General features: G+C 40.8%; 2 protein-coding genes across 2 annotated transcripts in view; one reads left to right on the top strand and one right to left on the bottom strand.

Moving 5' to 3' along the window:
- Nucleotides 1-6,162, bottom strand: part of LOC147234096 (cAMP-regulated D2 protein) — a 20,900-nt gene extending 14,738 nt beyond the window's left edge. The window contains exons 1-3 of the mRNA XM_086146143.1: nucleotides 6,087-6,162; nucleotides 2,435-2,987; nucleotides 734-935 (exon numbers count right to left, since the gene is read on the bottom strand). Coding sequence (XP_086002269.1) covers nucleotides 734-935; nucleotides 2,435-2,926 — 694 coding nt within the window. The 5' untranslated portion in view covers nucleotides 2,927-2,987; nucleotides 6,087-6,162. The remainder of the gene's footprint in view (nucleotides 1-733; nucleotides 936-2,434; nucleotides 2,988-6,086) is intronic.
- On the top strand, nucleotides 3,354-17,588 carry LOC147234095 (uncharacterized). The gene is given in 18 exon segments (XM_086147392.1): nucleotides 3,354-3,454; nucleotides 5,522-5,550; nucleotides 5,969-6,136; nucleotides 6,244-6,308; nucleotides 6,377-6,470; nucleotides 6,900-7,163; nucleotides 7,250-7,543; nucleotides 8,283-8,534; nucleotides 10,647-10,961; nucleotides 11,111-11,232; nucleotides 11,420-11,639; nucleotides 11,739-11,894; nucleotides 13,679-13,869; nucleotides 14,816-14,967; nucleotides 16,254-16,511; nucleotides 16,594-16,747; nucleotides 17,168-17,288; nucleotides 17,464-17,588. Coding segments are annotated over 18 exon segments (3,081 nt in total).

Here is a 17,588-nt window from a genome sequence, read left to right as displayed (position 1 = left end):
AAGAGAGTGTGATGTCAAATGTCCCCGGAAGATCATCGATGTATCCGGTTCCACTGTGTGATGGACACCCTCGAGGTCAATCTGAATCAGACATTTTTGAAGGAGGACATTGAGAGCACGTTCTCTTGTCTTGACCAAGGACTGTGAGAAACAACTGCATTGTTAATCATCAAAAACCCACAATCGAGTGTCTAGTCATTCAACCGACTGAGAGAGCAAATAGTGAGAGAATATAACATTTGAATATTTGATTTCAGAGCAACGTGTTGCCTTAAATCAGGTCATAATTAAATCATAATTCAATTTAAAAAAAAAACGGAACAACCCCCTGCCCACATTACAGAGGATTGATGGGAGGGTTTCGGATGTGAGCGGATCTGAGCTCTCCACTGAAGAACATGTGACAAACATTTTTATTTATTATTTATTTATTTATTACATTTTTGTCACCTTTTATTGTTTAAGTGTCAATTAAAGTGCCTTAAATAAAATTTATTTTGAGACAGTCTTCTGTACTCTCTGCAAAACACAAAAATCAATATAAATTTAGAAATGTATTCAACCTCTTCCAAGATGTTCCAACTTTTGGCCCCCTATTCAAAACATTAATGAGTCATGTGTGGCAGTATCATTTTTGGCTCCTGTTCCCAAGTCAAATTCAGTAGGATTTCCTATGACTGGGAATGGTTTAATCATATTTAAATTAAAATTAACAATATAATAACTTCCTCACCGAGCCGGTACTCCAGGCTTACGACAATGGTGTGGGTGAAGTTGCTGATGAAGCGTCCGTCGTACAATCGTTTGGAAGCAGAACCAGCAATGAAGTCCCCGCCATGGATCCAAACCATGACAGGCAGCGGTTTCTGCAGGGGTGAGCTGAAGTTCACATCCAAGGGGACAAAGATGTTGAGGAAGAGGCAGTCCTCACTCACCTTGATGGGGATGACAACGGATATAATCATTAATTTGATCACTTGGGGGTAAATTCTTGAACATTTCTATTTAAAGTCTTTATGTTAATGAGAACTGAACAAGTATTGGTAACGCAGCCACAGGTTCATACTTGGTGCTTTCAACCAACCAGTTGGTCATTTAAATCTCATAAAAATTATCCTCCATCAACAGGCGACTTAGTCCTGGTTACTGAGCCTCCAGATAAACAGATTTGATCATCCAAGCTCCAGTTTTATTTTCATTTTGAGATATAATTTGGTCATTTTGAAACTGCAATCACCTGAAATTATTGGACCAGAAAATATTAGGAAGTTATCAGAACAAAAGCTGGTGTGTGTTTGTGTGTTATTATAACGACATCATGGTTTCATCTCACCATTTAAATCTGGCCATTAGTTCATCACCTCCCCATAACTTAATTGACCAGTAAGGGATGTTTATGAAAAAATATGGAGGGCGATTCCAAAATTACAGCAGCACAGGAACTACTTCCATCAGTTGCATTTCATATTACGTTTTTGATGATAACATGTTTTTGAAAGTTCCCTGAGTGTGATCAAAAATCAGATTTTGCCATGGATTCTGGTCTGAGCTTTGATAAGAGCTCTAAGTCGTGATCGAACCCTGAAGTTGAAAGTGTGGACACAATGAGCAGGCTGAGGGAGAAACTGTTTAAAACAGTGGATTCACATTTTCAAGAATCGAAAGAAAACTCTCCGACAGTGTTCTGCCTCACTGAGCAGCTTTTCATTGAAATTAATGGATTCCTTTTTTCCTAAGCTGTGTCCAGATTCTGTTCTGCCTAAAAGGCTGTGTTAGCTCTAGCAGAAAGACAGGATCTAGAGGTGCAGGGTGAGTATGCGGGACTGCAAGCCTCATACTGTCCTGTCAGCACCCAATCTCTTTTCTAAGATGAGCTAAGAAAGGATTTCACTTCAGAACCTGACTGAGACCCATCGTACCAAGATGAGGATACCACAAAGAACAGCGGCTCATTGATAATAATGTTGTTAAACAGGTCTTGTCTAATATTACGACTAACATTTAGTAATGCCAGAATTTTGCTATTGTGCCAAAAGCCCTCAGCTTGAAACTACCAACTGCAACTTACGATGGGGGTCTAGATTTCACCTGGTTTCAGTTGTTCTGCAGCATAATGATGAAGCCGCTCGAAATGCAGTCGATCGCTTATACCAGCAAAGATTAAATGGAAGAAGACCGTTCCCCAGGCTACCTGTGTGAATCTACCGTGAAATTCTGAATAAAAAACAATGAGCTCAGACCACAGTCTCTCACCTCTTAAGGCGAAGAACCAGTAAGCACTTGTTTTTAATTAAACATATATCACCGCTCAGCCTTGAACTGCAAGGCAGCCCTTGCTTGGTTGCAACAACTCTGTTGTGATTCTTTACAAACAGCCATAACGTCAGATTTCACAACAGCATGAACATTGGTGATAATCTGAGATATTCCTTACTTTCTGTGGACATTCCTCCGTGATGGGTCCACTGCAGGCCTGCATGCATGCTGCCCTGGGGGCCGATGCATCGTAAACCCCTTGCCAAGGACTCACACGTCTGGGGGGCTTCCAGCGATAAGCTCCAACAGGGGGTGCTGCGTATGGTATCCCGTAGAACACATGGGCCTTATCCACTGTAATCCCCTGGATTTGACCATCCTTTGTTAGCACCACAGGTCCAGGAGTCACATCTGTATTGCCACTGTCAGCTTTGTCCTTGTTTTCCTTTTCCTCTTGGAAAGAGGGGACCTCCAGGTGTTCCCTTTCCTGCAGGGACTTTAATTCAAAGTCTTGGTTGATGACAAACAGCTCATCTCTGACCAGTACCCCAGGGTAGATTCTTCTCAGAAAGCTGAAAAGGTCGATGTTGTCATCACTTTTGAGCGTCTCTCCTGAGATCAGCACTAAACTTTGTGTGCACAGCAGCAACCAACAGCGCCAGCTCCCCATATTGGATGATCTGTTTGACAAACCCCGCTGTTCAGATCATGGTTTGACTTCAATGCCTTCCCTGCAGAGGTAGAGGAGGTAAAGCCCCCGTTATCGCACAACCTCGATCTCTCTGCAGACTCTATACTTGTGACTCCAATTTAGCTAAAAACTTATCAGACAAAAGTAGCTCTGTCTGACTGTGCTGCATTCTGTTCAGTAGAGCTGAACATGGACACTGTAATGCAGCGCTAATTGAGGACCGGTTGTCTTTGCTTTGCTTAATGTAATAAGGAAAAATGCAAAATACATTGGAATGGGTCATGCAGCTGGATATATAAGGGAGAACATTCTCGCATTTTCCCTTTTCAAGCAAGGTGGCCTAATGCCGTTGTTGGAGTATATTAAAAAAAAGTTAATATCAGCAGATAGTGAACTGGAAATTTGCATGACCAATAACGCTGCCACCAAAAGACACTCTTTGCCTCTAGTGGTAGCTGGGAAGGCAGGGGCCCAAGTATGTCTAATAGATGGGTCATGAGGAAAAGAAATATGAAATAAAAACTATATTGTAAAATATTTACCGCCGTTCTCAGCTATTTAAATAAAAAACTGAAAGCATACATTGGCACTTTGTGAAAATAATCACCTAAAATGAATCCATTTCAATATCGATCCAAATGCTCAATGACAAATTATTCCAGGAGCCTGCGTGAAATTCCGACATAAGTAAAATTATTATTGTCATTTCCGAGTTAAGAGGACGTAGTAAACCACAATCGGCAACAGCAGCAGAACACATCAGACTGAGGTGCGTCACCTCCCTTGAGCTTTCTATGGCGATGTAGACCATAAAGAGCCACGTGAACCTTTGGCTTCTTTGAAAAGACTTTCATGGAATATGGTATAATTTATAGATGTTCTTGGCTGGCCTCCAGACACACAGGGTCCGTCACTGTAAGTTGTTATTTTCCAGAATACTGATAATCGGCGCCTCAGAGAAGTTCTGTAAGTTCTCTGTATAATAATATTTATTATTTCAAATAGATGGAATAAATCTAGCTGACAAGTCTGACTGAATGTTGGCCCTTTTTCACTGTGACTGTAGACACATGTCCTTAGATAAATGGTTTATCAAACTATCTCAAACTTTTCTATAATCCTGTGAGTCCAGGAATTTGAGCAGGTCTGAGAGTGAAGTTGTAAGTAAGAGCTAAAGGATAACGGCAAATGATAAAACAATTAAGGCCATTTAGAATCCACATCAGGCGTCCGGATCAAAACGGATGTCAGATGTACCATATTTTCAAATTAACTCAATAAGAAATGTGTGAATACATTTAAAGTAGCATTCCACTGAATTTTCATAATTATATTTAACTCGCTATGAGAGGAGAACTCATCTCAGGAAGTCACAAGTTTAACATTTTCATGTCTTGAAAGACGGGTTTCCAAAGATTCAACAAATTCTAACAATTTCATTATGGTGGACTGTTGAAGAGCAGCGGTATTTTACTGAGCAATGAGGGAGGAAAGATGCTTGTGGAAAAACTGCCATTGCATGTCGAATATGTGTTTTGTTTTTTTTTTTACTTTCACAAGCAAAGCTATTTACTGAAGTTAGAACTGAAAGGTCTGTTTTTCCCCAGATACAGTGAGCGATGCCAATATACAGCAACAATCTGCTTTTACTAAAGAGTTAATTTTTTCATAAACAGAAAAAAATGTCTCTGGTTAATAAAACCATCCAACCAGCCAAAAGATCAATAATAATAAAAGATCATAAATACATTTGTAGCCTCTCCTCACCATTCATTTTTGGAGGCTTTTCTTTACAAAACCTTCCTCCCCCCAAAAAATTGAATTTAAAAATTCAACTAATCCAATCCTAAGTTTTCATATGAAATAAAATGTTGATTTTGCCACAAAATTATGATGATGATGATAATATTTTTCCACACTTTATTTGTGATGAAAAGTTTCACGCTTGGTAATATTCCATATGTTTCCCTAAAACCACTTTGTGTTCAGAGACATGCTTTCTGCCAGGTCAACTCCATGTTCTACTCCTCCTCCCTGACCTTTAAGGGCACTTTCACTTCTGTTGACTCAGCTGAAGGGAAGTTAAAGACTGAAAAGTTGTTGGTTGTTTATCTTAGCTACATTTTTCTCTAGAAAATTTTATCGGAAGTGGACACTGAACCCTGTATCCCTGATGACATCATAAAGGCCATGGCAGTTTGCTCAGGAGATTGCGAGTCTGAACAGGTGAGGGACAGGAAGTCACACCTGTAACTCATCAGCAGTCTGTCTCACAGCTCTTCCTCAACTGAATCCATTGCTGTCGCTCCTGTTTTTCCACAAAGAAAAATGTACGAGAAGAAGAATCGGTAGTTGTTTATTTACCTCTTACTAATTTGACTTGATTGCATGTGATTGTTGTTTCAATGTTTCCAGGAACCCCATAGAGTTTACATTGGTCTATTTCATACTGTTACCTCACACCATACTGCTCGGTGAGTCGCACTTTTCACGTGGTATTTACTAACAGAGCACATACAGCCAGCAACGTTTGAAAAGATGCAATGGTTTCCTTTCAGTACGTTGCGACAATATTTCCTTCTCCATATGCTGGTTAAGCAAGGACCGTGCCTTTGCAAGGTAAATGCTGGAGACGCACACCGTCGAATGGTGTTTCCCCCTGCAGGAAACTGAATTCACAAAAGGCCAATTTACACTTTGTTTACTCTTTGAAAAATGTTGACTTTTCTTAACCTGATCACGACAAGAATGACTTTGGGGGGAAAAAAAAAAAACTTTGGGTCTGATTAAAAGCTTTAGACTCAAAGTTTGGTGGGAGAGATTTTTGAATCTAGAGACACGGGAGAGGGTGTTTGAAGAGTTTATAAGTCTTTTTCTATCCAAACGATACAAATCGAATGGACATTTCCTCCTTCTGATCAATATTACAGTTTTAGATAGGAGTATAAATAAGCACTTTTAGTATATAGATTGAACCTGAAATGTTCCAATAATGTGGCTTCATCAAATATAGTATGGCATGTCTTCCTTGCAGGGAGAATAACAATATATGGCTCAATAACTCTGCACTAAAATCCATCCGGACTGAAAGAATATTGACATCCCTGACTGTTTCTGGAGGTGTAGAAAACAAACTCACTCTTAAATATGGAGGTACCACTCAAACCTGGACTTTCACGATCTCCTCACGTGAGCAAACAATCGCTTTTTCTTCATGTTTTGCCCATCAGGAATCTTGAGGTTTTTTTTTTTTTTAAAAAAAAAAGGTGGCTGATTTATTCTTCTCGCCCCTGAAGGTACTAAGCTTGCGAAAATTAAAGGGCGGAAGAAACCGGAAAACTATCCAACAAACTCTACCCAGGTAATAACCTGATAAAATAGTCTGAGTGCTGCAGTCGTCCACCATCTTACAACCCCCTCTGTCCACAGGCTGTCCTTCAGATGTTGAGTCCAACTGAAGTATTTGCTTGTGAAAATGGCACGCTGTTCTTTCACCAAGAAGAAGACTTCATCCTCACTCTGGGTGACGCTATGTTTATGATCATTTTGTTTTAATCTGCTGGTGATTGACGTTATTATGCAGCGGTCAGCACTGTTTCTACCCCAGCTGACTGGGAGTGTGTGGAGTATGTGTGTTATCCCTGACCCTTTCTGGATTCTCTGGTTTTCTGTCACTGGTCAAACACACACACACATGCACTTGGTTAACTGAAGACTGTAAAGTGTCTGTAGGAGTACAAAGAGACAGTCTCTCAATCTGTGGTTGACTAACCTGCCTCTCACTGCAATGTCTGCAGTTCCAGTATCCTCAAGACCCTGTGCAGGACAGTAAAGACCATGAATGATTTCATTTATAGTTCTTGATTTGACTTTAGATTTGCTTTTTATTCATGTCTCCTGAATGTTGTTTATCATATTCACCATCATTCCTTTTGGTTTTCATTCAACCCAGGACATACTGTGCGGCTACCTGTCCACCTGGAGTCCTGGACCCTCTCAACTTTGCTGGTCTCATGGGTTGAGAACCAACCAGCTACTCCCAGAAGACACAACGTGTCAATCTACCGCGCTGAGCGCCCATCCTATCGACAGCTCGGCATTAACTCCACCACTCTGAGCCAGTATCACTTCACAGGGCTGGACTCCTGTACCCCCTATGCGGCCTGTGTGGCGATTGCAGGAACTCAGTCCCTCACCTGCCTCTTTACGATAACTGGTATAACTGTGCCGTGGGTTGTTTTTAAAAGGGCGTTTGATGAGGAATGAAATAACTGAAACCACATGACATCCTTTTTCCATCAGACCCTGACATTCCCAAGGACTTTGAAATGACTTCATGGAACAGCAGCAGCATATCCTTGTCCTGGGACCCTCCTCAGAACCAGAAGTTCTCCCTTTTCCTCTTGACGGTCTTCTACCTCAATGGCACCAACCATGTCACTAAAGAGGTTGCCTTCTGGCACAAGATGGAAAACTTTGAGTTCATGCTATCTGACCTGCAGCCCTGCAGCAGGGTTCAGTTTGGCCTTCAGACGGTTTGCCAGGCAGGGATGGAATCCCGCTACAGTGAGATGATTCTGAACCATGGAAATCTGGGTAAGCTGTTATCGTTTAAAAAAAGTCCATCCTTTTTCGTAATTCATATGAATCAACCAGAGGTTGTTGAGTGAAACTTGACATGTTATTTCATGAGAAATTGCTCTTGGGGAATTAATCCTTGTTTGAGAAGCAATGCTTATCTCAACTTTTTCAGACAAAGTGTTTAAGTCAAACTGTATTTTGCATACTTCAAATACTCAAACAAGGCCTTTAAAAATCTGCCTTGGTCAGAGCAGTCTGTCCTGATGAGGCTTCTACAATTCCATATAATGAGAAACAGTGACTCCTTTTGACAGGTAATGGTCATTACTGTACCGAAGGCCAAATCCTGCTTAGTTTTAAAGTTCAAGTTGTCTTCAACATTCAAAAAAAAAAGAGGCAGACTTAAATGGTCAGTATTATCAGTGAGCAAATCATGAATTTGTTTTGTTGCAATATAAAACGATTTTTAATTCAGTGAAATCAAGCTGAAATACTCAGGTGATCAGCTTCAACCATTAAAGTAAATCTGACATCTATCACTAAAAAAAAATGTACATGTTTGACTAGCTGTTAGACTATACATGTAGCAATCTTTGATATCCTGCATTAGTTTTGACATTATGTGGGATACTTTTTGCAGGTAGGTTTCTGCAATAAGGTCTGAACTACCAAAATGCTGTAGTCTGGACAATTTTAAGCTATACAAATTACTGTAAATTACTTACATTACTACATAGTACTCTTTGCAACGCAGATCATTCTCACATCGAGGACTTGCGTCAGACATCGCATGGTCCTGAAAACTACACCCTGACCTGGGCTGTGAGGGACAATTCGTCCATCTCCAGGTTCATGGTCTTCCACGAGGAGTTGCTTCAGGGCACCACCCTCACAAACAACTACACTGTGGTGGGGCTGGACCCGTGCCACCGATACCAGGCCAGGGTGGAAGCAGTTTGTGGGGACAGCGTTCTGATGGGTGCGACGTCAGTCACAGTGCACACAGGTAATGTAGCGGTTGGGGAGAACATGGGGCTGCTGATGTGGAATCCTGAAAGCAAAGGCTGTTGTAGTTTATTTACCAGGAAGTCAAATGTGACTGACGGGGCCAGGCGGAATTTACTGCTTGTTGCCTGACAGGCGCAGGGATACAAACAATAGCAGAGTTAAATTTAGATATGGGTACTCCAATGAAAAGTTGTGACATGCAGAGAAGTCTGTTCCAGTTGAGAGGCTTGACTTGAATTTTTGTCAGAAGGCTGAGATCACAAGTGCATCAAGGGGGATGCCTATCAGTCTGAATAGGGGAGCACAGAAATTAACTACGCAATCAGTAGTCTTCTTTCGGCTTTTCCCTTCAGGGGTCGCCACAGTGAATCAACCTTCTCCATCTAACCCTATTCTCTGCATCCCTCTCTCTCACACCAACTACCTTCATATCCTCTCACTACATCCTTAAATCGTCTCTTTGGTCTTCCTCTAGACCTCCTGCCTGGCAGCTCCAATTCCAGCATCCTTTTACCAATATTTTCATAATCCCTCCTCTGTACATGACCGAACCATCTTAGTCTGGCTTCACTGACCTTCGCTCCAAAACATCTAACATAGTCCGTCTTTCTGATGGACTCATTCCTGATTCTATCCACCCTGGTCACTCCCAAAAGAGAACCTTAGCATCTTAATCTCTGCAACCTCTAGCTGCCTCCTGTCTTCATCATTTGAACTGTTTGTCGGGCATACAGCATCACTTGTGTCACCGCTGTCTTGTACACCTTTCATTCTGGCTGATAGTCTTCTATCATTCTTTATTGGAAAAAGGTGTTCACTACAGCCATTTCCATCCTTTTTGCATAATCTACCACCATCCACCCCTCTGTGTTCCTATCCTGTATACCTAAACTGCCCATCACTTCATCCCCTCTCTTGCCTGTACCAAGATGCCCATTGAAGTCTGCACAAATTACCACTCTCATGTCTGGGGATATTCTGCATCACTTCATCTAGCTCATTCCAGAACTTCTCCTCAAACTCACATCCGACCTGCAGGGCATAGCAACTAATAAAATTGAGCATCACACCTTCAATTTCCAGTTTCAGACTCATTTGTCTAACATTCTTTTCACCTCCAGAACATTCATAACAAACTCCTTCAAGATAATTCCTACTTCATTTCTCTTCCTGTCAGTACCATCATAGTACAACTTAAAGCCTGTTCCTAAGCTTCTAGCCTTACTACTTCTCCACCTGGTTTCCTTGACACACAGTATGTCCTCTTTCCTTCGACCAAGTCTCTGCTTTTTGCTGCCATAGTCCCTACTCTCAGTCCCAGACTCTTTCCTTTCCTGCTCTTTCTCTGCTTCCAAACATGCCTTCCTCCTCTTCTCTGTTTCCATTGGTTCCCTTTAGGTCATCGTTACCAATGGTGGTCATTGTTAACCTGGGCCTCAACCAGTCCGGTATGATCTGGTTGTTATGATTGATTCGCATGTTTGGTTTTGGCAAAAGTTTTACCCCAGTCGCCCCTCCCAACGCAACCCTCTGCATTTATCCGAGCTCAGGGAGACACCGGCCCATGATGCCCTGAGGCTGCCTTTAACTATGCATTTAGACTAACCCCTAAAATTGCAAAAAAGAAATTAGAAAAATATATAGATCAGTTTCTTTCGTTAGTTATGTGAAACCATAGTCAGTGATGTGATTCAAGACCTGAACAGTCCCTCAGGGTTAGAAAAAGATCTTCTCTACACCACAATTTTCAAAGCTGGAAGAAAACAGTGAGAAAAATAAACTTTCAAATGCCACAGACTGCAATGAAGCTGCCATAAATGATTTCAAAATTTTAAGAAAATTCCATGCAATACTTTCAAAATGATTATATTGTGATAGTTTTGGTGATTAATTCCTCCATGTTCATTCTAACAATTTAAATGTAAAAAGAATGAGGAAAAAAAAATCCACACGGTTGATCAGCTGGAAGATTAGGGTGTGAGTGTGTCACATTGTGAGTCAATTGTGGTTTGCTGTTGCTTCATATTTTTTTAATTATCCTTTTTTGGATTTTTATTTTTTATATATATAATTTTTTTAATTTATTTATTTTATCCATGTCTGGATTCAGGTCCAAGGGGCGTGTCTGACCTTTGGTACCGGTCCAGTGACTCCACAGCCTTGTGGAACTCAGGAACCTCAAACCAAAAAGCAGTGGCCTATTTATATGAGCTCTCGCTGGAGAATGGCACCACCCTGCAGATCAGCAACATGACTAAGACGGAGCTGCACCTCCCAGGGCTGGAAGAGGGGAAGACCTATATCCTGGATGTGCGGGAGCAATGTGATGGACAGTGGGAATCAGACCATAGCCATTTATATTTTGTGGTGAAGAATTCCTCCCATGGATTCATGGTGAAGTCAGCCGATATCCCTCTAGATCCAGGTGAACAAGTTCTATCATGCAGAAGTGTATTCTGTTGAGTCATGGTGGAAGCTCATGGCACCTCATGCAACACTTTGACACATCTGTGATTGAGTTTTATCATAAGATATGAATATGCACATGTATTTATGCTGATATTTTTACTCCAGATATGCAGTTGGATTATTCAGACACAGGCTTCACAATGGTGGTCCCCTGGTCACTCCCTGATGACCTGCAAGACAGCGATTCGGACTCAAGAACTGTGATAGAGGGGATTGTCCAGAAAAAGGTGTGATGGTCAATTTTGCTTACATCATAATTAATGTATTTACATACATACACACACAGTAGTGTCACAAGGTTACTTTTATTGATTTTGCTTGACATTAAGGATGTTACATTATTTGCACAGGACTGAAACACTTGTGAAACTATTAAGGTTTTGCTGTGCTTGTCCATGTCTACCTGTCCTCTAGCTGCAAGATCTGTTGAGTGGATTTGAGAAGCCTGTCCAAATAGAGTTGCTGTATTTTCAACCTGCATCGGAGGCAGGCAAGACAGAGTTCTTTCTGATGTCTTTTGACCCAGTTGAAACGAAAAAACAGCTTCCCCTGCCTGTCGACGAGCAACTGGATTACATTCGATCCCTGAACACGCCTGAGGTCACAGTTGAAGATGGGGTCATTTACTGGGACAGTATGTGTCAATGGAAATTAAGTGAATGTCTGGAACAACTAGAACATGCAAAATGCTTCATAACCAAACCCGTTTTTTTTTTTTTTTTTGTCCCGTAAGGTCCCGATCTGTGTGATTTGTCTGCCCAAACTCTGTGTCCCCCCAATTCCTGGTGCATCAACACACTGGGCTCCTACACCTGTGTGTGTCAACATGGCTACTATGATGTAAGCGGCATCCTCCAGCTACCGCAGTTCAGACGCCCGGTCTGCAATGGTAAGGTCACACATCACGAAATGATCAGAAACTGCATTGCAGATATCAGACAAGAGGCTGATGGGACTTTAAATCCTTAGAAATGCCAAAGCCAGACAGTCAATCATTCATTGCCTGAAGGACAAAATAAACTTGAACAAACTTGTCCCTGCTACTATTAGAGCTAAGCATTGCTTTAGACTGTAACGCAGTTAAATAAAGAATACATATCCTGAAACAGAACCGGCAGGGTTGTTTTGCTCAAATGCAAGCAGTCAATCAAAGTATTAAACTTTATTTCAAAGTCAGAGCAATTAAATAATTTGGCAGCTTAAAGCTGAGGCTTGGGTTTAGGGAAATATCTAGCTGTAAACGGAATGTCTGAAAATTAAAATAGAATAAGTTCTGATTTCCTCATGGAAGAATTTCTCAATTAGCAGCACCGTGGCTTGTTTTACTGATTTTCCCATCTGCATCCAATATTTAAAGCACAAATGCATTAAAATACTTGAAGTTTTAGTCAAATTTTAGGACATGAAATATGAGGCATTGCAAACTAAAAATCTCCTCATGAGAAAACAAGGACATTTTTATTCCTCTGTCCAAAATGTAGCCAACAGCAGAATTTGCCTGGGTTTGAGGGGTGGGTTTAATGCTTGTGATAAATGGTTATCATTTCAAGACCACCTCAACAATCTGCCATTGGTAAAAGCAGATGTTGGGTATCAACCAGCGCAGATACCAGCAAACAAGTGTTCAGTGCCAACTCCAGCAGCAGAGCAGATAATTGGATTGTATACTTAATAATAAACTAAAGTGGGAATTGGGGGGGAAAGGGGGTTGTTTCCTTTCGTAAGGCTCCTGATCCTCTGCACTTCATAAATAGGCTAGAGTCACTATTTTACTTGCATGACAGGAAAACCGCTAAATGTGCATGATCATTATGTTTCCAGAACCCATTACTGGCTTTATCTATGAAGGATAGAAGTTACTTTATGTGAAACAATCCTAACCTCTGAGCAACTTATGCAATAATGTTTATTTAAATCTTCAGATTTCCAACAATACAGAATGACCTCTGATCCTTTGAACTGAACCTGTGCAGGTATTTTAGTCAGGGCTTGAAGATCAGTCCTGATCACATTTTGTCTCGAGGCAGTAAAGTTATCAGACATTAGACTTTGATTTCCAACAGAAGTACTCTGAAATGCCTGTTTAAGTAAGGCCTTCAGTCAGACCCTAGTTTAAAATAAGCTTTCCATGGCCTCTATACCGCCTCTATAGGTAATAGAATAAAGCAGCAATTACATCAGATGATGCTCAATGAAGTTGGATGTATCTGAGAAGAATGTAGCCTTTGTTTTCAGACTACCATAGAAAATCATTATTACAAAAAAGACACACGGAGAGCCTTTTGCTGACACTTGTTCAAGCTGGATTCCAGTGATCTACAGAAAAAAAATCCTTCAATCCCACAAAAAATTCCTTCTATTTTATGTAATTAGATTTCACATCTGAATGAAGCTTGAAGAGATCTAAGAATATTGGCTTCAAAGTTTTTTTTGGTTTTTTTTTTGCTCCTTTCACCAGTTCATCATTAATGTACCAATGTGTGCCACATGGTAGGAACTTGAACTGCTCTAGAACTTAATGAAATGTTGCCTGATGTCCAGGTCCAAAATAACACTCAAGGCCCTCTCCTGCCAGGGCCAGTTCTAAATCATTGTTATTATGAAGAAACTCAGACACGTTTTTTGTTCAGTTTTCCCCCAGTTGCTAACTTTTTTTTTTTTTTCCCTCAACAGAAAAGGGCCTCTTCAGTCAGTGTCTGGATCGAGTAATGACTGGCGGAATCGCAAAACAACATCTGACATCTTACATCGGTGGTAAGGTTGATGTGAAGCTGAATGACGGCAGATGTGCTGTGGGTGAGGACGAGACGTTCTACCTCTTCCGCACCTCCCGACGAGGTTCTGAATGTGGAACAGAGATGCTAGTGAGTGCGTGGCCTTCTCTACATCATAACAAAGGCACCGCATTGACAAATGCTGCGTCACAGCTTAACACATTTTTAGGGAAGATTAATTTATGCTAATCTGATACCGCTCATAATTTTCCAACAGCCTTGAATCATCATTGACAAACTGTTACTGATCTCCTCTGAAAGTTTTGTTCCAGCATGAATCTATATATACTTGCAGGAATGTGCAAATGTAGGTGACTTTTATTCATAATAGATATAAAAAACATTCCTCTAGTCTGTAGTCATTGTCACAGTTCTGCAGAATAAATCCAGCCTATCTGACAATTCTATAGATTCAAGTGGGCCATAAGCAGACTGAGATGACTAACTCTGCAGCCATGACATTTACCTCCTGATGTGTGGAAGGAAACTGTTATCACTCGTATAATATTTTTATTACCTATAGTTAAGGATTCAACATATTTCATATTTCAATTTAGAAGTTGCCTTTTCAACACGAAGATTTTACTCAGATCAACTACACTATGCTATAAGTCTGGGACAGAAAAGCATTTACTACAAACCACAGGTGTCATTTATGTTCACAGCCTGCAAGTGATGAACAACAATTATGTGCATCCCATAAGTGCATTCATATTCGGTAAAACAATTATGCTTATTAAACAGCACTGAATTTTTCAATTGCAATAAACTGATCAGGATAATGACCTGAGAACATCATCCTGATGGTTATTGTGTCTAAAGCACTCTAAGCTCATCAGATTGCTTCGAGTATTTCTCAAGCTTTGTTCCTCCTTGACGCAAAGGTTGAATTTTAATATTCTGGTATTTGATGGAAAATTAGGACTCACTAAATCCTACACTGACCGTTTTCACTTCCCAAAGGGCCAATGCAGTGCAACCTGTCTTTGCATTTCAATGTGCTGTGAGTCAAGCCCAACTTGTTTTGTTTGCTCAGGTCAACAAAACTCATATAGAGTTTCAAAACACTTTCACGGTGACATTGACCAAGGAGGAAACCATCAGCAGACGGGATCTGAGAGTTGTCTGGAAGTGTGTCTACCCACTTCATTATATACGTAACGCTGAAGTTAGGGTCCATTCAGACTGGTGAGTCTCAACCAGAACATGTCCTTGAAAAATCACATGTTACTTTTCTGAAGCGCGTGCATTTTTGTACCCACATAATCTCAAAAATATACACCCATTATAACGCAGGTTTCACTCACTGCAATGAAGATTCTTCTTAATGTCTTTAATAGGTATTTTAAAAATCATAATCCGATTTTTCCAAAATCTGACAAATGCTTGAACAAATGACCAAATTCTCAGCTGCCAAGGAATATCAGTTAAACCATTTCTCCAAGAACTTCTTACAAAGGCCTGGACTCATTAAGTGGTTGTTTTCTTAGTTATTTAGCCTTTACATTTATTTATTGCCACAAGACTAATCGAGGCCTTGAAAATCATGTGAGCTTTGCTATTTTGCTGCCTGCCCCCACCACACACACACACACACACACACACACACACAAATACAAAATTGGAAAAGGTCCATGATCTCAAAGCTGATTGCATGAATACATGCAAATCCAAGGTCTTAATTGTATTTGTTTTATTCACTGATAATCCATCTTCAAACATAATTGTGCTCTATTGGCTGTTCTATTTGAAAGCCCATTATAAGGTCTTATTCAGCACTGTGGTTCATTAAAAGCACCAATAAAATGTTTTACTGTGTTAGGACCCCCCCCCAAAAAAACAAAGGTAAGGTAATAAAGAGTTTTACACAAGTCTTTGCTCAAACAGTGTACACCCATGTCTTTATATGTCTCCTGAATTTACTTACTTTTGGAAATATTCATATGAAGATTACAGATTAAGGTTTTATTTGAATATGTTGTGATGGAGTGCAAGGAGATGCTGACGGTTCCATTGCAGTTCTGCACTGACAGATTTAGCCAGAACAGATGAATTATACATTCAACATTGATATTGTTGAACCTTTGGAGCCAGTCCTTTTTCAATTTATGTTGGATTGTCTGTTTTAAATGTGATGCTGATCTATCTCTTGACTGAACCAATTAAATACTGGCCCTGCTAACATTGTCAGAATAGGTAGCCCTTTGGCCAGAGCCCTCTGTGGATGCTATCAACCTCAGTCCTATTGCACTACAATTTCCCTTACTTGGAATTAATACAGGATTATATTATCATTTAAAGTCTCTTTACGAGTCAGTCCTAAGTCTCAGTTTGTATCCGGGATCACGGGTGTATATTCTATCTATCATTAGAAACTGTGTCTCAAATCCCAGGTGTGCCATTTTCACAGCTTCCTATGAGACGGTTAGTGGAACCCATTGTAAAGACACCCCTCTTCCCCCCCTGTGTTTCAGGCTCAGATCTTTCTCCATTGTGGAGTTTAACTCAACACTGCAGCTGCTGCTGGCAATGACCCTGTACAAAGATCGGTCCTACAGCGACAGTTTTAAAGAATCCCCCAAACTGCTGCCCGACGACATCCTCTTCTTCCAGGTGGCTCTGCAGACCAACAACACTTTTGCCTCACACGTCCTGTTGCAGGTGGACTCATGCTGGGCCACTGAGACCTCTGACCCGCAGGATAACGTCAAGGCAATGTTTCTTGAGGATGGGTAGGTGGATGTGTGAAATATCCTGCTCCAAGTACCGGAAGCACTGCACTTCCATATTTATTCTCTTCTCTTTTCACTGTAGTTGTCCCACCGACAGCACATTCTGGTGGCTGACCGATAACGGCTTGGCACAGATGACACGATTTTCCCTTCAGATGTTCCGCATGCCCCAAGAGTTGCCGCTCTTCTTTCACTGTCTGGCAAACATATGTGACCATAAAGAGCCCTGTACCAAGGTAAAGTACTGTGTGTAAGAGGGCCCAAAGTGATCTCAAACCCTCCTTTGACTGACTGTGGATTCTTGACTGGCGTACATAGTTCAGTATTTGACCTCAAAGGTTTACCACCAAAATCTGTAAAATGCTTGGCTCCATCAGGAAAACATTAGTAATATCTGTTTTCGGATCATAATTGACATGGACCAAGTACTTTACAGTTCTGCTTTTTGTTTGGCTTAGGTACTTGCATATCAAAGCTTCAGTATAATCTTATGTCTGGTTGTTAACATCGGACTAATTTGGTATTTGATATGGCGCATGATGATGATGATTTTCTGTCCTTAAACCCTTCACTCCATAATTTGCTTTGATATCCAACATTGCACTGATGAATTAAATGTGAAAAAAGACTAACATTTTTTTTTCTATTGAATATAGACATGTCCTCAACAGCAGCGCAGAAAGAGGGCGTTGGACAAAAGCAGGAAACAAACGGCCCTTGTGTCTGCCGGACCCCTGGTGGTCAGCACAGATAGGCCACCACTCCAGCCAACATCATGTGAGATTATTTTCATTTTACAGAACACACTGAACATCACTTTAAAGGTCATGTTTTGTTTTGTTTTTTCTGGTGTTTTCATTCATTTAACACAAAATGGGTGGGGTGCTATTACAGGGTTATGTTGGTGCCCTCTTTGAATAGGTTCATTTACTTTGAAAAATTTCATTTGCAGTGGACGAGCACTTCACTAGGATCTCCATCGCAGTGGGATTGATAGGCATGCTGGGATTGACCGTTCTCTTGCTGAGTGCAGTTAAAGCCATTGTCTCCTACTATGAACACCGCCAGAGACAATAA

This window comes from Fistularia commersonii, chromosome 5 (genome assembly GCF_037954325.1).
Source record: "Fistularia commersonii isolate RoL2024-O1a breed Wild chromosome 5, RoL_Fcom_v1.0, whole genome shotgun sequence".
NCBI classification, from domain to species: Eukaryota; Metazoa; Chordata; class Actinopteri; order Syngnathiformes; family Fistulariidae; genus Fistularia; species Fistularia commersonii.
Note: the sequence above shows the minus strand (reverse complement) of the source record. Positions and strands in the feature narration are given on the sequence as shown.